At 40.8% G+C, this 25,018-nt stretch overlaps 2 protein-coding genes across 5 annotated transcripts; one reads left to right on the forward strand and one right to left on the reverse strand.

The window, feature by feature from the left end:
• Positions 1-1,568: 1,568 nt before the first annotated feature.
• LOC135444091 (tRNA selenocysteine 1-associated protein 1-like) lies at positions 1,569-14,636 on the reverse strand. 4 transcript variants are annotated; one of them, XM_064705236.1, is made up of 10 exons: positions 13,493-13,551; positions 11,474-11,554; positions 10,392-10,468; positions 10,162-10,295; positions 9,450-9,581; positions 8,432-8,551; positions 6,143-6,338; positions 5,543-5,588; positions 4,808-4,976; positions 1,569-1,688 (listed from the first exon to the last, which is right to left on the reverse strand). In XM_064705236.1, the coding sequence occupies exons 3-9, from the start codon at positions 10,419-10,421 to the stop codon at positions 4,840-4,842; spliced, it is 795 nt and encodes a 264-aa protein (XP_064561306.1). In that variant the 5' UTR covers positions 10,422-10,468; positions 11,474-11,554; positions 13,493-13,551; the 3' UTR covers positions 1,569-1,688; positions 4,808-4,839. The 4 variants fall into 4 exon arrangements, with proteins under 4 accessions (XP_064561306.1, XP_064561305.1, XP_064561307.1 ...); XM_064705235.1 differs by lacking the exon at positions 1,569-1,688 and adding an exon at positions 14,507-14,636 and having other exon boundaries at positions 4,572-4,976; positions 13,493-13,659; XM_064705237.1 differs by lacking the exons at positions 1,569-1,688; positions 10,392-10,468 and adding an exon at positions 14,507-14,636 and having other exon boundaries at positions 4,572-4,976; positions 13,493-13,659.
• PAK1IP1 (PAK1 interacting protein 1) lies at positions 14,507-23,033 on the forward strand. The gene is made up of 10 exons (XM_064705234.1): positions 14,507-14,837; positions 16,144-16,306; positions 18,155-18,275; positions 18,370-18,444; positions 19,052-19,104; positions 19,534-19,679; positions 19,770-19,867; positions 20,568-20,667; positions 21,844-21,970; positions 22,574-23,033. Exons 1-10 carry the CDS (start codon positions 14,775-14,777, stop codon positions 22,732-22,734), a joined length of 1,107 nt encoding a protein of 368 aa, XP_064561304.1. The 5' UTR covers positions 14,507-14,774; the 3' UTR covers positions 22,735-23,033.
• Positions 23,034-25,018: the final 1,985 nt, after the last annotated feature.

Consider the following 25,018-nt stretch of genomic DNA (forward strand, 5'->3'; position numbering starts at 1 on the left):
GGGACAGCATGAGGGGGATGTTTCCCTTGCCCCTGACGAGGAACAGCGTGGAGAACGCGGCAGGAAAAACGGCACCGGGAAGTCTGCGGTGCTGCCACTAGTGAGTGGGTCTTGTGTAAGCAAGAGAAACAGCAGGTGCAGGTTTTTCATCGCTTAGTGGTGGCATGGGAAAAGGAGGTAGGAGGAGAAAGCTTCACCATGACTTTTACTTCCTCAAAACATGAGGAAGAGTGCATTCCTATTACCTAGTTAAAATACATTAAAATGTGGAGTTCTATCTTAACTGAAAGTAAAGGTGAGAAGTTTCACATTTTATTTTTAGTATCAACTTGCCGTGGAAGGATGGAGGGAGCTGAGCAGTGCAGAAAATCACAAGCATCTTCCCTGTGTGCAAGTCAATAAAAATGTTACCCAGGACAGAGCCCTGATGCACCACACACCCCTTCCACACACACAAAAAAAAAAAAAACACAAAACAGCATTTATCCCAGCACACACATGAAGAAAGGGTGTGTGGAACTAGGAGAGGTGTGGGGGGAATTATGGGGACCTCAAACAAAGGTGATTCTGAAAGCATGCAGAAATGTAAAGAGGCAGCAGCTACAGAGGAACAGCTGTAACAAGAAATGGTGTTGGGGAATTTTGTGCTGCCTCAGTTCTGCTTCATACTGGGCTGTTTTAAACATCATCAGGGTCCTCCCAGTTCTCTTACATGACTTAACTCCTCAATTCTTTGTCCCCTTTTCATTATCTACAGGAAATAACCATTACCCAGCAGAGTGGAATTACTTTCAAGATATTTCTCCTCATAAACTGCACTCTTACTCTCATGCCCCACAATTGGGAATACAATTTTACATGCAGGGGATGACTTGCAGTGACAGACAATCCCTATCTTTGGAACATGCCTGTTTGAAGTCACCTGCAAGAACCACCTCATTTTGTGTGAATGGCTGGTGTGCTACAGCTGCTGACTAATTTTAGGATGATGGTCTGCTTTGACAATGGGCATGTCAAGATCTACATCAATATAACTATCAAAACAAAAAATAGTATTTTTGCCTGGATTTGCAACTTATTTTGTCCAGGAACCAATTACCATGCTAGCTTTCAGCTTGAGAGGAGGGGAAGGAAGGCTAGCATAATGTGTTTCCATGATGGGAAGAGCTAGATTTACAGAGGGGATGGAAACTGTGCCCATTGGTAACGTACATTCATTGGTGACAAGGCTGGCTAAAATCATTCCTGTGCTGGTCAGGTAGGAGCTGAACAAATTTAAAAGAAGCTTCCTTCTTCATGCATGCTGAGAATATTAAGGTAAGCTGTAAACACAATTTTCTCTTCCATATACGTGTCAAATGCAGCTACACTAGACATTTGCTCTGTAAATTCAAGTGCTGCTTTATTTACTTATTTTACCTATTTAGAACAATTTCCATATGGTGACATACCTTTAAAGAAACTCATGACTCAGAAATACTTGTGGATGTAGTCAAACAACGTCTATTGACATGAGTCACTGAAGTTAAATAAATGTCATTAAAATGAGACAAAACAAAAGGCAAATATATATATATCTCCAGCAGAATGATAGTGATCATCACCATTTGATCAATCTTCCCTGTGAGTTATATCTGCAAGTTACTTTGAGGTAGCACTAGAAAGAAGCTGTTGGTCCAAGAGCATCCCTGCAAAAAGAAACATTCACGGCTTAAGTACCATTTAACCTTTTTGAACACTTTTCAGTCTTCACTGGTTTTTAGCCTGTTTTTTTCTCCCTGTTCACTGCAGGATCATTAGCCCCTCAAACCATGGTACTAAAGCTTTTCTGTTCAGAGAAGTGGAAAACAAAAACATTACTGTTCTTCAAGAAATAAGTGGGTTTTAGGTAAAGGCACTATCTATCTATCACAGCTAGGTACAATGAAGAGTTTATAAAACCAATATTAAGATTCTTCATCAGACTTAAAAAACCCCACAACATTTCATCTGGGTAAAAAAAGACAGAACACAACCAAAGTGAAATAGCATGGTGTTGAAAACATTGCTCTCAATACTTTTTTTTATGTTTCTACTGCAATCAGCTCTTTGCAGAACTGAGAGCAGGCATCTGTATGATGGACATGTTCAGGTCTTTGTGTAAGCTTGCTAATTCAGGCAGTAGTTGGACCAGCGCTGGAAGTTTCCTCAATTAAAAGTCTCAGCAATGAATGCCAGCAGATCTGAGGCACTCATTTTTTCCCAAATTTGTGCTTACACCAACACAGAAGCTTTTTCAGTGTGCATCTACAGTAAAGAATTGTGCTGCACACAGTATCTTGATCCCACATATGCACTCCTAACTGGTAAGCAGTATAGACTAGAAAGGCTCAGGAGACAGAAAACAAAGAGAGCTGTTTAAAACAGTATCACACAGGCTGGAACCAGCAGACTCCCCCTTCACCTCACTTTTCTTCTGTGCTGACTGAAGAAAATATATTCCCCAACATCTCTCAGGTTTGCACAACTAATGACCCAAACAACCTCTTCCACTACATTGCATAAACAGTATTTTCACTATATGGGTACTTTACAGCCCAGAACAGAAGGTGCATGTCCAAAAAGATTCTCTAATGCAGTGTGAAGACCTTGCTGAGATGTAAAATCTGCATAAATATAGTAACTACAGACTCGGAGGTTTATGTGCTGTGCTGATACAGTGCTGATCAAAGTGAAATCACACAACTACATGGGCTCCTTATTACATAATTCACACATGGATCAACCTCCCAAAAGCTAAAAATCAGTGGATATTCTATAGTATTTTACCAAGCCAACACGCACTCTTAGGATCTGATAACACAATGAAAGGTTCCCACAAATTACTTGCTGCAAGTAAAGTATGGTGATAGGTAATGCTATGCAAAGCAGGATATGCACTTCAAAGCAGGAAGCTTCCAGGTCTCTGCCTGGGTTATAATCGTCCAGCTTGTGATGACGGTGCTTGCTAGATACAAAATCCTTTGCCTAGCAACTGGCTTGTACTACCAGGCTCAGGCACCACAACTGTGCACTACAAATGAAGTGACATCAAATCCAGCATGGTTTTTTAAGTTTAACACCCCCACATCCAAACTCAAGGGGCCTGAATCTACTATGTTGAGTTGTCTCCTTCTGCAGTCCTGTGAAACAATTCTATACAGACACAGAATTCCCCTCCCCATCCAGATTCTCTTTGCTTCATTTATTCCACTTTCTGTCACATTCCCATTAATAATCTCCCTACTGTGACTCTCCAAAGACTGACAGCTCACACCAGGGAAACATTCATGTACAAAATCCCAGTTTTCAGCCACTTTGCAACTAGTTCTCTCCAAAGCAGGAAAACAGTCTAAGACTGTGATAGTAATGTCCCTGCCTAAACTAACAGCTTTTGTTTGCTCTCTTTCTCCATACGCAGTGCACAAAATTCAGGAAGAATGAAGTTCCTATATCACACCAGAAGACCTTTCTAGTTTAGTGCATCTGTATTTCATGGGTGGAACTTAAAAAAAATCCCAGCTGAAATTAAACTGTGAAAAAAGAGGGAGATTCTGGTGAGCAGGTAGAAGGGACTTGCTGTGCCAAGTCATCACTCTGCAATGCAGTACTAGTTTCACATTTAAGAACAGCATATAGGTTATGACCACCACTTCAATGTAATTAAGTCATTAAAGAAAAAAAAAACCTGCCATCCTAGCAATTATGGTTTAGACTGCCCCCAAAACACACATCAGTACCAAAATGCCTTCAGTAGCTTTAGCAGCTTTCACATGTATTAGCTATATGATAATATACACTTTTTCTCTTCAAAAAGTATTCTTTTGTTTCCAGCCTGAATTTATTTCATTGTGTACATTAAGTAGTAACAGGAGCTTAAGACCCTATGACTGGAAAGTACTTTATACCCTTTCAGATAATAATAGTTTAGAGGAAGCCACTCAGAAGTTGCTGTCTGAAAGCAGAACTTTCTTCATCGCCATCTCCCCTAACCTCTTTTGACTTCAATACTGAGAACTGTCATCCTAAAATGTTATAGACCTCATGACTATGAAACATCTGAGCACAAAGACTGAACAAATAACAAATGTTTAGGATAGGGTGCAACTTAGTTGAAGAGGATACTGGGATACTCTAATTCCTGATGGGTTTTTCTTCCCTCTTTAAACCACAGGGTTTTCTCCAAGGATTTTTACGTGTAAGAACAGGTATTATATTACACCAATTTCTTTGCTGTAAAAGGTCAGATGAGAAGACTAACAAGAAGGGCAGAAATAAAACTATCAGTAGGTACCATCCTATCATCCTTAGTCTTTGGAATGTTTGCAGCTACAGCAGCTCTGAGTTTACACTTCTGTATGTTAAAACTGGACAGCACGTTAAATTAAGAGCTTGTAAGATTGCCTAGGCATCTTGGGAGTATGTGAGAGCTAGCTCTTGCTAGTGCTGATGCCCATACCAAAGACAAGTGAAATATCCCTACTGCCTCCAGCTAAGCTCCACAAGCCAGAAGGAGAAAGTGTTTCGCATATATGAGTAAAATCCCTTGCTGGCCAGTTTGCAGAAACAAAATTTTATTTACACAGGCAAGTCTATCTTTAGACCCCATTGAACTCTTTACATTTCTAGAATATTTACATGATTTCAAGATGCTCCAAGTGATGAACAAAACAAAACAAAGAAAAAGATTACAGAAACTGCCAAAAGCATAGCAAAAGAAACCCCAACCTATCATTGTGCTTTAAAACTTATGATCTAGAGTAATGTAGAAGAAATGTAATTTTAGCACCTTGGTCATAACGGTCATGCTATATAAGACACTTAAATAGCAGAGGGGATGTCAGAAGTGACCGTATCCAGAGGTTGCCAGTGACAATTCATGAGGGCATCATAGAGTTCTTCACTTGTCTCCATAAATTGTCTGTTCATTTCATCAACATCCAAGTACAGCTGTGGATCTAAAAATACAAGTCTGGTAAGTACAAGTGTCAGAACTTGGGAGACTTGCACACGAAACCTGAAGTAAATGCTTAATAAAGTGTACTTTAGGTAAATTTAACAATTTAACAAACTTAAAAATACACCTAGTGAGATGTCTTTTCACCTAGAACTTCAACAAAGCTAACAAGTCCAGCTTCTTTTGGAATTAGTGTAGTCAAATGCTAGGACTGTACTGGTATTTTCACATCAAGCAGAGATTTTGGCATAATTAAAATTTTTGGACACCATTACAAGATCTCTACTAACAAGCTTAACATACAACAATCTTAACAGAATCAATACAAAGATCTAGTACCTTCTCCAATAGACCATTCTGGACAGAATGAAGGCAAAGTTACAAGAAGCCTACTGCAAAGCATTGTTGACAATATCCCATTCTACTTGACATAGTGTACACTATTAGCTTTAAAATCCTACCTCATCTTAGCTATAACCCATTCTTTGCCCAAGAGTCACTGGCTTGTACTGTTAAAGGGCAGAAGTATGGCTAAATTCAAGCTTACAGTGACAGAATTATCATTACCTTCAGTTATTAGGTCATCATTGATTTCAGTCATAGCTGAAGCTTCCTAAAAAAAAGAGAACGTACTCATAGTCAGTTTCAGAAAGCATCACAAATGCAAAATAATTTTATGCTCCTAAACATTCCCTTCCTCCCACAGCTATAAAATAAGCAGGAGCAGGTGCTGTTTGTTGGGAAAGGGTTTCTTGTGGGGTGTTTGTTGCTTTTTAATGTTGGGTTTTTTGAGAAAACCATAGTAGAGTTCCACTGGAAATGCACTTTTGGAAGTCTTAAGATGATCATATCTAGGTCAGCCAGTTGATCAATTACAACTATTCTTTGCTTTAAGCAAAGTACATCAGAAACACAGGATGAGAGAAACACTGCAAAAACTTGCAGTTAGAACTGTCATTTGACATACAAGAACAAATACTACTGCATAAACATCTAATTCTACAAATGCACTCAAGCACTTAAATCCAAAAGGTCATGTTGAACATAACCTTCACACTTATCTGACATCATGATTTCAGTTTCAGGACTTTTTTGCTCTGATTTACACAATCCATATGACTTGTTAATTGTGGGGGTTTTTTTAAATTAACTATGTAGTATCTTTACCTCAAAAACAGCAGGAGCCATAACAGCATCTCCTAAAGAGCAGTCTCCAACAGCTTGCATGCTATCATAGGGAGTATAGGAGCTGTAGTTGTAGTCGGCATAAGGATCATAATTCCACTGTGAATAGTAGTTCTGATAATCTTGATAATAATCATTGTAGTTGTATGACTGGTACCGCTGGAATTCTGCTTTCAGTCTGAAACATGAGAAGGTATATACAGTTAAGAGTTGGAGAACAACTGTAAACCCAATGCTGAAGTTAACAATTTCACACACAAATTTATGAGGAAACTTTCCTGAAAGTTTCAGGAAGTCTAATGTCACAGCACAATACATCTCATGTTTATGAGGAGAGCAAATGTTCACCTTCAGCAATGCCAAAAATAATTATTTCTCTGGATTAACTTGAGTTACATTTATGTATATTCAGTTTGGATACTTTTGGTATTGTTTAAGCAACTTACTGATTAAAAAAAAGATTCATTAAGATCAGAGACCTTCACCAAGCACTGCTTTTTTAAAGACACTTGAAATGTTTAATTAGTCCTTCCATCTTTTGTTTTGTTAACATGAAATCTTGTTATTTCCACAAACAAGGGGTAAAGTCAGATTATCTATTCCAGAGAAGCATCTGACACTGCCTGTCAATTTACCATGTCTACCTTCACCTTCTCAAGTTTTGGTCCATGAACAGTTGCCAAAGCTTAGCTGTCAGGTGAAGTCAGCACTGCCATTATCCAGAGTGAAGCCAAAGCAGCAGGAAAATTACAAAACTTATTAGTTATGAAGACCAAAGGGCCAGGTGATTAGTTTTCACTGCTTTCCCTCTCCTGAGCAGATTTTTCCCAGGGGCAACTTCAAGTTGACTAATGAGAAGTATCAACGAACAAGAATAGTCTGTTCTAAACCAGAGATACACCACATGAAATGCATCGGGACAAATCAGCTACACATTCCAAGAAATCCCCTATGCTTAGACATTTCCTCGCTGATTACATACAAGCAGACCTCCTGTGCTCGCAGTGTCCCATGTCTGTTTATCTCCACTTTGCTACAGAAAATTCAGATTGGGGCTTTTTGCCAAGACCACAAACTGAAGGAGCTCAGAAATAATTTCCAATGTAAGTAACTTAATGACAAACTACTCTGATGGCTGGACTTTTGGATGCTGTGAGAGCATAGTACTCAGCCATTCAGAAACAGGTGTAGATTAGAGGTGTGTATGTCAATACTCACACTGCATTTCTGCTTCACTACTGTGAAGCTACACATACATTCTAATAAAAAGGTATTTTATTGTCTTACTACTGTAGCAAATAAATGATGTTTCATAATGCCTCCATCTTCTCTCCTACATCCATCTCTATAAGAAACAAACATCTAAAAATACTACTGACATTCTTCTGGATAGCAGAAGTGAAGAAAACTTTTTTGGGACTTTGTTTTCAGAGCAAGTTAGCGAAAGCAAATCTGGACAGTGCTCTCTTAGGTAAGGGCATTTCTGTTCCAACACAATGAGGCAACACTGGCAAAACTATCCAGGGAAGAGAAGCAGGAGCTGTTATTTTTAGCCTTCTAACAGAACACACAAGCTAACCTCATGAATATATACTGAAACTGTTTCACAGACAGTTCTATTTTTGTCTGTATTCTGGATCATGGTTTATCAAATTTGGTATCAAGTCTCTAACTGGATTGCCTTAAATAACTGACTGAGAGAACTGAGCTGGCAGAAAAAAAAAACTCTCAAACCAAATGAACTTTCAATTTCCTGCTGCCCTAATCACTTGAGGAGCAAAGAGCAGTATTCTAAACAAACCGTTCAAGCAACATCTCCTTTGGCTTCTTCCCCTCTATATTCTGTGTTTTCCCACTAAAGGATTCCTTCCCCTGCCAGCCTACTTTAAAACTAACAATGTGCTAACTGGTCTAAGCAAAGGGGAAAGGCCCAGAAGAGTCTCCTAGCATAAAAATTAACACTTGTCCCTTCTATCTTCTTAAGGCCCAAACATGAAACACTTAGAAATACATTCAGCTTCACTACCATAAGTATTAAGGCTGGTCACAAGAGCAGCTAAGCCCAAGTTATACAATCTGGCTAGACTTCAGAGTTGGATTTCCCCAGCAATCCTCCAAGAGGTTTGATGGATCCAGGCAGTCAAAACATAATGCTTCTTGATTTTGCATCCTGTACAGCCATTATAGCAAGGGCCACAGTCTTTACAAAGGCAGAGCTAAAAGAATCCAATTATTCAGAATTACTTTATCAATGCACAACTCATTTGTTACCTTTTAGAAATTCCTATGCTCAGCCGGATTCGTTTTCCCCCCAGACCTGGTGCATTCTGGCAGTCTTGCAGTGCCCTCATCTGATCACCTTGCTCACCAAATCTGACAAAGGCATACCCTCTACAATTTTCAAAAGGGAGAAAACAAATTCTAGTATTCATAACAGTTACAAAGCCAATTAATTCAATTTCTGTCTTCATGAAAATAGTAGCTGCTATAGCTTCTATTACCTAAGCAACCTCTCTGGCATGTGCGCATGCACAGAAGATGCTTTCACAAAATTAAAAACTTGGGCCAGAAGCAAAAAGCTTTGTTGGTAGCATTAAGATGCGACTTGCTGAAAGCCAGCAAAACAATGTATGTTAACTGCTATCTGTGTAAGTAACCAGATTATATATTTCTGCACTTACAGCAGTTCAGTATATTCAATATATCAGTATTAACCCGTTCCTATGCTCTACAGCTCTAACCTTCTTTCTAAATTTGCCCTCTCAGATTTCTTTTTAAGTTTCTTGAATTAGTCCATTACAGCCAATGTTTTCTGAACAGCAAATTCACTTATCCCTGCTTCACTCTCTGCCTTGCCAGTCTAACTTCTCCTAAGATTTATTTACTAATACTAGTATTTCCATCTCCCAATCCCCTAAGATTTGCTAGGCCTTACACTTTTCTTCCACATGTAAAAAGGGAATTATTTTGTCCTGAGTACTGCACTGACTAGGTGGACACACTGCTGTAAGTAAGCACAGATGTCCATGCACAGCTCTCCTTTCTCCCACCATCTAACTGCTTTCATGCAGATATGCATTTGGCTAAATTGAATCTTAACCCATTGGTTAGCTAAAACTAACCAAAAAGTTTCAGAACCCCAAGGATCTAGGTTGTTAAAAAAATGCCAGAGAATAATCTCTCTTCCTGCCTCTGAAGAAAATACAAAACCAGTTCAAATGTAAGTTCTTAGAGATTACTTATAGCAACAAACATACTGACAGCATTAACACATTTTCACAGGCATTACCTGGAATATCCCAGCAGGTCTGTTGCTATTTTGCAGTCAATACATGAAGGGTACCTCTTTAGGAAATAGTCATAGAGCTGAAAATCATCTACTTCTGGAGTCAGCTCCCCAACAAATATTGAATAGTCTGGTCTTTAAAAAGATAAGAGAACCACCATTAAGTCTGAGAGTAACAGAGTTCATGTCAGTATAAAGTCCCTAACATACAAGCAAGTAGTTATTACTGGACAAATAAGGAGAAAAAATATGAAGAGAGTATTAACTGCAAAACTCCGCTAAGCACTGCACAGAACTGCAATGCCATCACTCCACCAAATTCTTCCTTTCCCTGAGTCATTCTACTGCTTTTCAAGCATTTCAATAAAGACTCAAATTTATCAAAGAATCTTTTTAGAAGTTGGCTTTAGAAACTATTATTTGTTGTTTGAAGGGCAGGACACCCAAAACACCAAGAAAAAAAATATTAAGTTATAGCCAGAATTCAAAAAGACCTAAGACTATTTTGACACCACATCTCAAGCAATTATGAGAGAGATATACCAGGAAAAAAATCTTCATAGTTCAAATGACAATACAATTCCATGAGCAATACTTAGTGTATAGGCACCAGGTGTGCCATTTCAGGATTTTTAAAATAACTGATGACATTCACTAGTCATTAGCAATTAAAACATATAAAGGGTCAGAGCTGCTCCTTTCTAAAGGTCTTTACCTGGTTGTGTTAGTACTACTAGGGACAAACTCTATTCTTCCTGGTTTTATTTTGTTCTTTTTCTTCCGTTTCTTCTGGGGTGTTCTCCACCAGCTGTAGGCCTGGAGACATTCTCTTTTTTTTGCCATCAAGTCCTGTAGGGAGAAAAAAAATGACCTTTATAGTATTTAGCCTCATTTACATTCCTCCCTCCCACTCCCCATCACCACAGGTGATTTCCCCATATTCACCTTGCCCTTGAAAGAAGCCTGGGGTCCCATTTCTCCCTCCGCCTCCCATGAGGGAAAGCAGCCTCTGGGGAAAACGCCTGGCAAAAATAACAGAGCCAAAGGATTGTATGAACAGCCATATTCCCCTGACTTGTCAAGCTGGCTAAAGGATTGACAGCTTCCTCTGGGAATTAGGGACAAACCAGATAGCCTTTTGATGCTGGCCAATCCTAAATGTTAATTAGCTTCAGGACTGGACTGTGTTCCACTTGAGCTCCAGGATGCAAAAAACCCTGCCGCAGCACAATCTGCACGATGAAGAGGCAGGGAAATTGTCACTCTTGCCTAGAAGGAATCTCCACTGTCCCTATCTCCCCTCACCTAGGTACTCTTCTGAGAGATGCCTCTCCTCACTACCCAGCAGTGAGTCACTCTCCCAGGCCAGGAACAACAACAAGAGGCCGATTAATGGAATTTAAGGCGAAAGCAGACCAGGAACGGGCACTAAATCGGCTGAGGGAAAACTCAAACCCAGATGCAAGGCCAGGAGGAAAGAGGCATAAAAAGTGCCTCTCAGGGAATTTAAAAAAAAATAAGGGGGAAAAATTAAGAAAAGAGAAAAAAAAACCACTAAAAGCCCAAAAACCACAGCTCAAAAAGGAAGTGAGTGGGGCAACTACACAAAAGAGGAGGGGAAACAGCCTTGTTAACACCAGTTGCCTCCCTCAATGAAGACTCTGAAGAACAAGGACTTCCAAAAATAAGAATGATGTTCCATAGCATTTACTTACGCAGGCTTTAATGTTCTTCCTCTATAACATCTCCACATGTATCTTATACAGAGTGTTATGCGCAAGCTCCTTCAGAAGAACTCGCGCTCAAATAATGCAAACTGCAAAGCTTAACGTAATGCCCCCCAACCTGCTTCAGTCGACACAATGAAGTGTCCTGAGGACAGTTGCCAGAAGAAATCTTAGGGCTAAAAGAACATCCAACTCAGAGCAAGCTAGCTATGTCAGCTTTACATTTATTAGGAATTCTGAGTATGGTTCTGGAATCCATTTAGGCACAGCATGCCTGTATTTCTGACTAAATGATCTTACCTGGCTTGCCATGGTTCAAACTGTCTTCTGTCTTTCTCGAACAGGAAAACTGCGCAGGTTCAATTTATTACACTCCTTCAGCTGAAAAAAATGTAGGGGAGAAAAAAGATGAAGGATTTTATCCTCAATATTAATTACTTTCAAATATGTTCACCCCACCATATGCTTTAAAGTTATTAATTGAGAACTTAATTTTCTGAGTTCCAACTTGTCACTGCTTGTACATTGGAAATAGAAAAAATATATGGCTAACAGGATTATGATTAGATGTAATCTTCACTGTCCTAAACTATAACAGACCAAAAAGTTTTCCCATTGTCCAAAGAAAGCACTAGAAAATTCTAGAGATTGTTTAAGTCTCGTATACCTTACCCTTAATTCTGAAATACCTACATATAATTAAATGAGCCTAGCTTGGTCGTATCCTATGCAAGCTGTTACAGCTCCAGAGCTCAGTCCCCAAGGGGACTGGGTGCTAGAAGCCAGCTCGCTCTCAGACCAAGGCCGCGGGTTAGCCCCTAGCAAGCAGGGAATATTCAGCTCTTAGTGATTAGGCAGCTCTTGTGATTTCAGCTTTGCTTGCTAGGTAGCTTTTCCCTTAGCCTAAGGCTCCAGCAGACGGTAGAGAGAGGAGAAGCAGAAGACGCTGGCTGTTCCACGAGTATGGCTTTATTGTAGGGGTCCGTGAAGGGTCTCAGCTCTTCTTCTTCCGAGTTAGTAGGGGTACAGTATGCTACTTTTATACCCTTGGCCTGGATCCAATCCTGACCAATGGCAAAGGTGTTAGAGTGACCATAAGTGACCAATAGTAGGGTTTAACACAATATTGCCTTACATGGCTATAGGGATAAGGTACAAGGCAGATGTCCCTGGAGACAGGAAACTTCTTTGCCGCTGTGTCAGCATTCTATTCTCCAAGGGGCCCTGGCTAAACCTGAGGGGTTTACTACATATAATAACCCAATAATCCAGAAGATTCTAAAATAGTTAAAAGCAAGGCAGAAGATAGAGGTTTCAGTATGTTTTGTACAACCTCGTCAGTTTCCTCCCCTTTTAGCCAGATTTAAATTTACTTGTACCACAAACTATGCAGCTGAAAACAAGCAGTGGTACACTTCCTATGTGCTAAAGGATATGAGAAATAAAAACAGGAAGAGGACATAGCACAAGCAAACATCTTTCTCTGCACCTTTTCTCCTCCCTCTCGCCTTCTCCACATACACATTTCACTCATTACCATCAAAACCAAAACCAGCAAATAACATTTCACTGCCATCACTAAAACAGTGGACACACTTTCCTCAAGAGCTATGCATCTCTGTTGATCCCAATATCCTTTCTTTAGGCTTTTTCCCCTAGTCATCCAACAAATATAAATCAGTGCAAAAACTAACTTCATTTGGAAAATACTCTGCATTTAATTTCACACACAGGTGTTCTTCACCCCTACTGATTTCTTACATCTGGTGTATCCTGTGCAGATATTTGATGGTCGAAGTTCTAGTTCCCATTTCCATGCAGGAATTTATGTAATGTTTCAGATCTTGGCTGATTAAGTCCACAGCCACATAATGCAATAAACACAGAGCATCTACAGTGCCTTCAAGGCTTGCCTGCATAGTTCAGAGCACTACTTGGATTAGACTAACTTGACACAGGATAGCCATAAATCATAACTAGTTTCTATGCATGGTGCTATTCAGAATAACTACGGACTTCATCCCCACAGCCGTTGTGAAGCCAAGAAAAGAGTCAAGCACAAACAGCCTAAAATACTAGTAAGGTTAGTGTATGCTACACTGAGCACATGCTAACTGAAAGTAATTGTGTTCATTATAAAGAATTATCAGCAGCAAATTCTGCCTCTTAAGGCTTGTCATTACTAACGCAAATATCCACGTAACAACGTTCCTGTAACATTAGCTTTCAATAAAAAGAACCATGAACTCCATCATGCTCTCAACACTGAAATACTGATTTTTGAATTCACAACTGCCCAGAAACTGTTTTTAAACTTACCACTTTTCACTCCTGCAGACTTGATGGAAGATGGCACGCACGACACAGTGCTCTTGTTGCAAGAGGCTATCGGGAGGCAAGCGATACAAGGGCTTCTTGGTAGGTTATCACCAACTTTTATGCAAAAATGGTTTTGTACACCTCCCTGTCACACGTTCACCTTTTCACTAGAAAACAAGATCATTTTAAAAGCAGTTAAAACAGCATGTACTGACATAATACATTTTTTTACATTTGCTTTAACTGTATCTACAGTCACAGGTAGCTTTCATTTAAGCAGCTTCAACCTCCAGAATTCAAACACATCTTTAATTGGATTACACACACACCATAGCAGCTTTTTTTTTTTGTTCCACTTTCTTTCATGACTGTGTTCATACGGCAAAAAGGTGGGCGAAGCTGTTCACGGCCCTAATCGTCCGTGCAAACACCGTTCACGGAGGCAGCGGGCAATTCACCCCCGTTCCTTTGGCACTAATTCCGCTCACACGAGGCGCTAGGGCAGGGCACGGGGATGAGGGAGCCTCCCAGAGCGCTCGGGGCCGGCGCGGTGACCCCGGCCGAGCCCAGGCCCGAGCCGTGACGCATTTCTCTAAGCGAGCCACTCGGCACGACGGGAAGAGCCCGACCACAAGTGCGCCCCGCCCGGCCGCGGCCCTCCGTGAGCGGCCACACTGGCGCCGGGGCCGCGCTTCCTGCTTACGTACTACGCGATAAGAAATTAAGTAATGAAAAAATATAAAATAAAACGACCCGACGAAATAACGAAAGCCGGCGGGGCCCGGGGCTGGGCTGGTTCTCTGGTGCCTCGGCCCAAGCGCCGCTGGGGCCTCCTCGCCCCGCGCACCCTGAGGCAGGCGGGGGCCCCGCGGCCCCGGGGAAGGAAAAGGGCCGAACATCCCAGCCCCACCCACCCCTCGTTCCCAATAGATCGGTCCGCGCCCCTTTTCCCCGCTAGCAGCCCCCGATCCCGAGCACCGCTCCCCCTCCCCCCCTCGCCATCCCGGCACTAACGCCTCTCGTCCTCCCCGCCGCCATCACCGCCAGCGCCGCTTCCGCCCCGCGAGGCCCCCCCTGCGCGGGCTGCCCCGCGCGCAGCCTGACCCCTCGCCGCTTCCTCCGCCGCTTCCCGCTCCGCGGCGGCTCCCACGGGATTCTCCTCACTCGCGCGGAGCGAGCGCTGCCGGACGCCAGCGCGGGGCCAGCGCGGAGCGGCGCAGGCAGCGCGGCGGACGGGCGGAAGAGCCAGCGGGAGCCCCGGGGCGGCGCCGTGCGGTGGCGGATGGAGCTGGTGGCGGGGTGCTACGAGCAGGTGCTGCTGGGGTTCGCCACGCGGCCCGGCCAGGTAACGGGAGCCGGGGGAACGGGAGGGAGGGAAGAAGCACAGAACGGTCTGGGTGGGAAGGGACCTTGGAGGCCCTCTCGTTCCAACCCCCTGCCGCGGGCAGGGGCATCTTCCCGAGACCAGCGTGTTCGGAGCCACATCCAGCCCGGTCTGGAACGTCTCCGGGGAATTATGTGGGGGAAATGCCCCGCCCGCCCCCCTGGGAGCGCGCCCCGGCACTCACCGTCTCGCCCGTCCGCAGCCGCGGTTCCGGGCGCCGCCGGGGCTCTTAAAGCGCCTTGCGGGGGCGGGGCGGCCTCTCCGCGGCCTCTGCCGCCAGACTCGGCCCCCTCGCTGGCCCGAAGCGCTCCCGGCAGCTGCGCCGGAGCCACGTGCGTGCGGGGTCCGCGGTGCGGGGCCGCTCCTCCCGGCGCCGTGCGGAGGGTGGAGGGATGGATGAATGGATGGGACGTGGGCTGGGGGCGCGTGGAAGGCGTGTCTTCAGCCTGCCGTGATGGAAAACGAGAGAGTCCGCCTTTCCTGCTCTTGGGATTTATCTCTGTGCAGAGACAGCTTCGTCTAAGCACAGCACTGCTTACAAGGGGCGGTTTGCAGGCTTAAATGCTTTGGACTAATCTCCTAGCAGCACATTAACTCAGGAAGATCCCATTACGCTTACAGCTAAGTATAATTCCTCCGCCTGTACTCGTGAGGCCACACCTCACGATTCTGGACCCCTCAAATCAGAAAAGACATTGAGATGCTGGAGCAACTCCAGAGAAAGGCAGTGGAGCTGCTGAAGGAGCACAAGTTCAGTGAGGAGTGTCTGAGGGAGCTGGGTTGTTTAGTCTGGAGAAAAGGAGGCTCAAGGGGACCTTATCATTGTCTACAACTGTACAAAAGGAGGCTGTAGCCAGGTGAGGGTTGGCCTCTCCTCTGAGGCAGCCAGTGACAGGGCAAGAGGACATGGCCTCACACTGTGCCAGCTGACATTCAGGTTGGGCATTCAGCCTTCATCAAGCAAGAATTTCTTCATAGCAAGGGTGATTAGACATTGGAATGCACTGCCCAGGGAGGTGGTGGAGTCACCATCCATGGAGGTTAAGGAACTCAGTGCCATGGTCTGGTTGACAAGGTGATGTTCAGTCATGGGTTGGACATCATGATCCCAGAGGTCTTTTCCAACCTATTTGATTCTATGATTCTGATTTTTGCACGTATACTTTTTCAGCTTTTGCTTTTAAAAAATAAAATTATGGGACAATGAAGTGGAAGCTTTCTGTGGTAAGCTTGAGAAAGACCTGTTGGTTTTGCATTTCATTTACAGTCTTGGACAGTCGTCCCTGATTTTACACATCATGCCCACACTGCCTCATTGTCAGCAGTAGCAGTGAATAACAGATATGTGGTCACTGGGAGCAGAGATGAGACAATCCAAATCTATGACATGAAAAAGAAGATTGAACATGGGGCGCTGCTACAGCACAATGGTAAGGGATCATTTCTTTGTAAAAAACCGTAATGATAAAAAATTGTAGCTGAAAAACTGGCCCTTGCTAGAAAAATACTGGGGTTTTTTTTCTAATAAGACTCTAGTAGTGGTGGTGTTGCAGCCATGATGGTCTGATCATACAAACAAGGTAAGCTTTTGAGCATAGAAGGTAAAAACAATTACTCTGGTATTAGCTCACAAATGCTGCTGCTGCTTTAAATTATTTGTAGTTTTATGAAGTGGTTTAGAAGTTATGAGCCACAAATGGCTTATGTGCCATTCTTCTTCTATCAAGATGGTTTATCTAGATCATGCCTACTCCCAGCTACTGTCTTTCCCAGTGTTCTTGCCCCTGTTACAAGTGTACATGTACCACACAAAAGAGAGTTTGTGTGTGAAAGCAGGCTGCTGCTGTCAGAGGAGTTAACCTGGTACATTTCCCACTGTGTGTGCTGCCTGAATTACAGCTTCAAAGTACATGACAGAGTCACAGAACAGTTTGGATTGGAGAGGATCTTTTAAAAGCCGTCTAGTCCAACCCCACTGCAGTGAGCAGGGGCATCTTCAACCAGATCAGGTTACGCAGAGCCCCATCCAATTTGGCCTTGAGCGTTTCCAAGGACAGGGAATCAACCACATGTCTGGGCAGCTGTTCCAGTGTATCACTGCTGCCCTTGTAAAAACACTTCTTCCTTACCTCTAATCTAAATCGACCCTCTTTAGTCTAAAACCTTAACCTATCACAACAGGCCCTGCTAAAAGGTTTGTCCCGATCTTTCTTCTAAGCCTCCTTCAAGTACTGGAAGGCCACAGTAAGGTATCCCTGCAGCCTCTTCCCATCTGAATTCCAGTTCTTTCAGCTTTTCCTCACAGGAGAGGTGTTCCATCTCTCTGGTCATCTTCACGCCCTTCTCTGGACTTGCTTCAACAGGTCCACCTCATTCTTGTTGGAGCTGGATGCAGTGTTCCAGGTGGGGTGTCTGAAGAGCAGAGCAGAGGGGCAGAATCCCCTTCCTCAATCTGCTGCCCACGCTGCCTTAGATGTAGCCCAGGACATATTTGTCTTTCTGGGCTGGAAGCACACATTTCCAGGTCATGTCCAGCCTCTCATCTCTCAGCAAGCCTAAGTCCTTTCCAGCAGAGCTGCCCTCAATCTGTCCATCCCCCAGCCTGTGCTGATACCAGCTAGCACTGTGCCTTGTGGAACTTGGAGATTCAAGCCCACTGCTTGAACTTGTTCGTGTCCCTCTGGATGGCATCCCATCCCTCACCACTTACAGAGTCTGGTGTCATCTGTAAACTAGCTGAGGGTGCACCCTCTGTCTATATCATTGGTACAGTCATCTGTTAATGGCTGTCCAAATAAATCTGTTTGGGTCATTTGTAGCTCAGTATTGATTAATCAAAAAGATCCAGGAGCTAGACTGAGCGTGGTAACTGCATTTAACTCATGTATGATACATCTGGTGATTGTGGGGAAGCAGCAAGTGCAGTAAGTCCAGCTGTGTGTCAGGAGCAGGGCTTTGACACGGGAGCATTCCTGTCACTGATAGAAGCTCTCTCTCTGCCCTGGTGTTTGAGTACTGCTCTGACAGAGAACAGACTAGATGGCCTGCAGATGTGTGTGGGTAAAGGGTGCCTGATAGAGCACATCAGACCATTGAATATAGCAAGGAAGTTTGAGGGTTTTTTGAAGAAATACTTAGGGAATCATTTAGATTTTCCCAAGGTTAGGGTAGTAGCTGGCATGCCTTGATGGAAGAAGTTTTTCTGTTAAGTTCTACATTCTCTGTTAATTTGTGCAATAACTGTTTGGTGTGTACAACATTGTTAATTGTATTTCTAGGCACGATAACTTCTTTGGAGTTCTATGGGACTTCACATCTACTGAGTGGGGCTGAAGATGGGCTCATTTGTATCTGGAACACAAAGAGATGGGAATGTCTGAAATCCATTAAGGCACATAAGTAAGTTTCTTAAATCGTCATGTTCCCATACATTTTCATGTCTATTTTCCTTGTAAATAATACATGTGACTGACTAATGTTTTGTTTTCATCAGGGGACATGTGACATCTCTTTCCATTCATCCTTCTGGGAAATTAGCTTTGTCAGTCGGAACAGATAAAACATTAAGGTGAGTCAAAACTGATGAAGGAATGCTGAGAATCACAATTCAATAACTCTTAATAAGGTGCTATAAGCAACAATTCCATGTTGGGACTAGGCAACACTGATAAAACATATTTGTTATCAAATGGTTCAAAAATCCATCTGTTTGTCTTTTGAAGTTCTAAGTGCCAGTTGTTCATTCCTCCTTCTTGTGAGCTCTGGCTCTTCACAAGTCACTTGTATAAATATGTTTGCATTTTGGAGCACTATTTGCTTAAACTTTTGAAAAGTGACAGGTTTTGTTTAGTGTGATTTTTCACTTGGAGTGTTTCCATGTTGCTGTAGATACCTGTTTTAGAGATATAAAATGCTATTTTCATAGCACAAATTTCTATTGGCCTCCTTTTGGGCTCAGTATTGCAAATGGTGGTTTAGAAAATAAATAACACAAGTTCAACATTGTAGCCTGCAAGCAATATATGAACTCATTATTTTCTTTTGCGTTAAGAAGGCAGAAAAATGCTTAGAGAGGCTTAAAATCTTCCTTTGAGTGCCTCATGACAGCAGATTGGATTTCAGTTTTGCTGTGCTGTTTTTAACCAGAATGCACATTGCCTGTTATTATGTTTCAGAACTTGGAATCTTGTTGAAGGACGATCGGCCTTTATCAAAAACCTGAAGCAAAGTGAGTTTATCAATCTAAATCCACTAATTAAGTGCATTTTGATAGCTTTATTTTTCATGTAAAGAAAAGCTGACTGAATTAATAAAGTCAGTTAACTGCAAACTTTCACAATGTCTTTTTTACACATGCAGGCAAGCATGTGTAAGCTCATGACCTTAATAATAATCATTTAGCAAAAGGAAAACATAGTACCACTAAAGTAAATCCTTTTTTTCCTTGAAATTTGAGGTCAGAGCATTTAAATAAATGTGTTTCAGTTTGTTTTTCTTTACATGATTCTGATAATTGGAAATAAACATTAGAGTGTATAGCTGTTTGTTCCAGTTTATTTGATTTTTCATTGAATATTTTCTTAGGTCTAGGTAGAAAACAGTGTCTAGCAGCTTCTAAAGATTCTTACTTTTAGATTCTCTGTATCAATGTGTACAGATGCACACATAATCAAATGGTCCCCTGATGGAGAGAAGTATGTGACCGTGATAGCAAACAAAGTGGATATCTACAGACTTGACACAGCTTCAATCACTGGCACCATTACAACAGAGAGGAGGATTTCTTCACTTAGATTTATTACAGTAAGTACAAAAACGAGAGGTGTTGGGAAATTAACTGGTTTAAAACACATTAAATTAATCACACTTGCATTTCTCTTTCCCCATTCCAAGGATTCTGTCCTTGCCATAGCTGGAGATGATGAAATGATTAGGTTCTACAGCTGTGACTCTCAAAAATGCTTGTGTGAATTTAAAGCTCATGAAAACAGGTATTCTATATTTGCTTACTATTTAAATATTTATGGCAATGCTAAGTCCTCTCTAAAGTTCTACAGTTTGTAATGTTCAGCATATTTTGCTTTTGTTTTAGTATAGAAAGTGAATTTATTTATGTGCTACATTCCAAACAGACTTGTTTGCTTTTTGTATGAGCACAAGTACTGTGTCCATGCATATTACAAAAACAATAGGGTACAGAATTAAGAATATTGCTATTCTAAATTTGTGAGTGTGTGTGTGTTTGTGTTTAACCAGTCTTTACTGCATACGACTCTTTAGAATGCTTCAAAAAAACAAACCAGTTTTATTCAGTTCAAACAATAGGAGTGTAATTATGTATTCTCTGTTTTTGAATACCAAATATTTGTCCAAATGTTGCTTTGAATCCATCAAAACACAAAAGCATTAGCAGTAATGTCACTGATGTGTCTAATAGTGTATGCTTTACAGTACTAAAGAGTTCTGAATTGAATCCTAATAAGGCTAGCAAAGGCAAATGTTCCTAATATGACAGCACTCAAAGCAGATCCAACTTCCTGCCTGTCACTTGGGGGTTTTTTGTTCAAACTGATTTTTTTAGACTGTTGCCTATTCATCTTTAAATTATCTCGGCTTACTGGTATGAAGTGAACTGCGATGCTATAAGATAATAATGTATTCTTTTTCACATATTCTGTGTCTTTTTCACAGAATAAAAGATATTTACAGTTTTGAAAGAGAAGGACAGCGTGTCATTGTTACTGCATCCAGTGATGGTTACATTAAAATGTGGAATCTGGATCTTGATAAGGTTGGTATATTACTCTGCTTGTTACATTTAAGAAAATCAACAGAGAACCAGAATTGCAGACAGTTCTGTTGTAAGAGTTCATTTTAAACCACTGAGGAAATTTTAGGTGAAATGTGCCCGTCTTGATCTTCTTCCATGTTATGCCCGGTAGAGATGTATGTCTATGCACATATATTTATGCACTCCTATTTTTTTCATCTTTGTACTTTTTTTTTTAACCAAACTATAAAATCTGATGAAATTATGATATTTCATCTCCACTTTTTGTAAAGTCATGCTTTCCATCAGACCTAGCCAGGCTTATGACTATCTAATCAGTTATGTATGTTATGACTATGTAATTAGTTAAGGACTGCTGTGAATTTCTGTAATGTTGATGACTGTTGCTACTCTTCTGAAAACACAAGGTCTGTGGTTTGGGCAGGGGAACGTGGTTGTTCATGTCGAGGGAGGAACTTGTCCTTTGGAAAAATTCAAATACATAAATGTTCTGAGTACTTGTATTTCCTGTATTTTCAAACAGTTCTGAGTAACACAGTTCAAGTAACAAGGAATCATGTCTTATCTTTAAAGTTTATTGTGTTTATTGTTTGCTCTTAAAATCAGAAATAGATTTTTAACATTTATTGCCTAGTTACAAAGGATCTACTATATTTTATGATAAGTATCTTGGATAGTTCAAATAATTATTTCTCAACATATATACATTTCAAATCTGAATTTGCCTGTTTTTAATTTCACCCACTCTGATTATTTTTATACTTGTAAGTGCAGGAGTGATCTCCCTTTTTCCTCTTCACCTTACATTTCTGTTCCCCTTGTACAGAATTGACAGAGCGATCTTTGCCTTTCTGTGTAACATTGTATTTATTTTGACCTAATTCCTTTCCCTGCAGGCAAAGTTTTGCATAACTGTGTGGGCTGCTCTGTCCAGCTCTAGGGGTAGAATATCCTAATACAGTAGTTTCCTGTGGGTTGATGCTGTTAACACTGCCTTTGTCTGTGATACTTTATCCCCTGATATCTGTAATAGAATATTTGTATTCCAAAAGCTGAGTGATATAATTGCCTAACAGTGAAAGTGGGCAGTAAGGTGCTCTCTGACTTCAAATACTTCATTAAATTCAACCAGAAATAAAATAAGGTTGAAATAATCTTCTTTTATGTTTACTTCAGATTAGAGATGGGCCATCTTTACTGTGTGAAGTCAATACCAAAGCTAGGCTGACGTGTCTTGCAGTGTGGCTTGACCAAGCTTCAGAAATAAAAGAAAACTCTGATAAAACTGCAACATCATCTCAAGGTAACAGAACTTTGTATTTTGAATTGTTAATGTGACTGTGAAATAGAATACACCAAGGGGGAGGCTTCTCCTATATCCACTGGAAAATGTTCTGGTATTTTGAAGAAGTGGGGATATGATGCTGGCAAGTGATACAGGTACACTTACCAATCTGACAGTGTCTCAGGCCCATATATTTGTTGGAGAACATAAGCCTATTTTCACTTTTATTAAAGTTCTCTTTCTGTTTACTGGAATAACATACCGAGGAAGCCACTGCAAAGCTTTTGAGACAGATAAGAAAACAAACAGTCAACTGCATGTCTTGTTTTGTTATAAGCAAAATTAGGTGTGAGGCCACTGTAGTGGGGCAAACTTAAGAAGTCTAGCTCAGATTTGTTTGGGTTTTCTGCTGTTGTTTTCCTGCATTGTATTTGCATACTTGATCTTTGTGGATTTTAATTTCACATGCAAAACTAGCATAAATTGCACTTTCTGCTGTAAAATAAAAATATATTTATAACCCTTTTTTAAAAAATGACATACAAATAAGTCTCTCTGCCATTTAGACTACAAAGACTTGACGTAAAGGTCAGTGTGAATAATTCTTTGCTTTTTTTTCAGAAACAGAAGATGAAAAATCATCAATAGTCAGGACAAACAAAGATTTTTGGACTACTAAAAGGGTTAAAATATTAAAAAGAAAGAGAAAAATTATTCCAGAGAAACAAAAGCTGGAAGCTCCAGTGCAAAAGAAGAAAAAGAAAAAGAATAGCTCGGCATGAAGGCAACTACTTTGTCTCCTGTACAAAAAGTAAATGCTGGTGTTGCCCTATTTTTTATAAGAATCTAAACCCTAACAGGACATATACCTCTGATCCAATGTGTTGTTTAAAAGTAATTATTGTTCTTATCCTAATAAACTGACTGATCATTCTGGGAACTTTCCCTAAGTGAACAAAGCCAAAATAAATTCATAATATGTAATGTTTATATTTTTCTATGAACAATACCATACACTTTTTAACTGTCTCTGAAAAAGCCAGCTAAAATAATAAAAATAGCTGCATCTGTCTCAGTTACATTTTTGTTTCACTTAAATGCATATGAAAAACATATACACTTTTTAGTGTTGAAAATGTTACTGTTCATTTGACTCAAGGTATGGTCTGACTTTGTCCTACATTTCTTTTCCTACTGTAAGAAAGAACATGTTAAAATTACTTAAAATACAATGATCACATTCCATTATTGCACTCAGGGAAAACTGTAATTTCTAATTTTTTGACATGGACTTTATGAGCATATTTGGCTTTTTTACTGTGTTCATACTGAAATATATTTAATTTTTTAAAAAATCTTTGCACCCATGGTTCACATCACTGAAAGATTTTGTTGACAATATGATACATAATTTTAGGCAGAAGAGTTTATATCAATATGGTTTTACCTTTTCTTCCCCCTTCCCAATGTATTTTTTCAAGTCCTTGATCTGAGCCATGTTTTTTATAAAAAAAGAATTATATAATACCTGAAATTTTTGCCATGCTGCTAAAATGTCACCTCTTATGTTTGCACTTTAACAAAAAGTAAATTCCTGACCTTCTCAGTCAATGGGAACAGGAATTCATCCTAAGCCTTATTACAAATATACAGTGGGAAAAACAAAGATGAACAAGGTCAAAGAGGGAAACTAAATGTTTCCTTTATTTTAAGGTGTAAGGCATGTTAATGTTGTTTTCTGCACTACTGGAGTAGTCATTACTATTTCTGTTTTCAAAGAGTAATGGGAATTATGCTTTGTTCTGATTCACTTCATCCATTCCTCCTTATGTGTGTAGCAAGAGAAAAAGTAGAAAAAATCAGAAAAAAGATTGAGCCAAATCTAGAGAGAGGAATGCAGGCTGGTTTAGAGATATAAAACAGGATGTAACTCCAGCTCTGTGCTCTGACACTGAAACAAAATGAGCATCATCAGTGCTGTTACAGAATTTTCATGTGGCAGAAGGTGTCCGTATTTACCTTCTGTAACTCTTTTCCTTACTTAGATAAATGATCAGAGCCCCTTGTTTGGATACTCAGTATAGTTGGTTTATGCAAGTTCAGTTTAATTCAACATTAAAGAGATTAAGCTTGAGCTTACACAGCTTTTAATTTTAATGATACCCTAAATGTTTGTGTTCACAAACACATGCAAATAATATATGACTTCAAATGGTTTGTTGACTTGACATAAAGGTGCCAGATTTTTAATTCCTAAGGCTTCTACAGTAAATATAAGAATTAAAAAGCGTAAGATTAAATAAGGGAATTGTGTACAGCGATTTCACTTGTAAAGTCTTATGTCTATTTGATAGTGCTTATCTTGTGTCCTTGACAAAATGTCTGCCATTGCTAAACTGTTTTTATTGTTTGAATTTTTAAATACATGAGCTCATGGACACAGTGATCACAGTTGCAGAAGCACTAGGAAAAAAATCCAGTCTGCATGTAATTTTAAGATTAAAAAGCAAAAATTCCACAGAATTTGGATTCTAAAGTTTGAACTTAGAAGTAATTACACATTTGTAAAAATCTAAATCCCCTGTGTAGTAACAAAGAATTATGCATCTCACGAGACTCAGAACAATTTGTGAACTGGAGACAAAGAACAGTCCTTAAGGGAAAACCCATATTTTTTATACCTTGAGTGAATACTTTGCTACTAATGAGTACTTCGCAATGTGTTGTTGTGATATCTTTGTGTACATCTTCCTTTTCAGCACATTTTCCATTCTAGTTTTCAGGGAACTGCTTAGAATGGTAGAGGGGAGGCAGCAGTGCAGAGAGAGGAGATGTCAGCAGTGACAAAGCTGTCCCTGTCAGAAGGGGTGGGTGTGCATGACACTGGGAGAGCACATGGAGCCATAGCTGCAGGAGCAACAGCTCAGGGAGCAGCATCTCACCTGAGCCCCAGGTGAGTTCAACAGCTCCAGCAGCTGTGGATTTCTTCCAGTTTGCTTCTTCCCCTCTTGGGGAATCCCTGTGCTGGATCACAAAGCAGAGCCCAGTGAAACTTGGACATCACAA

Source organism: Zonotrichia leucophrys, chromosome 2 (genome assembly GCF_028769735.1).
Source record: "Zonotrichia leucophrys gambelii isolate GWCS_2022_RI chromosome 2, RI_Zleu_2.0, whole genome shotgun sequence".
Lineage (NCBI taxonomy): Eukaryota > Metazoa > Chordata > Aves > Passeriformes > Passerellidae > Zonotrichia > Zonotrichia leucophrys.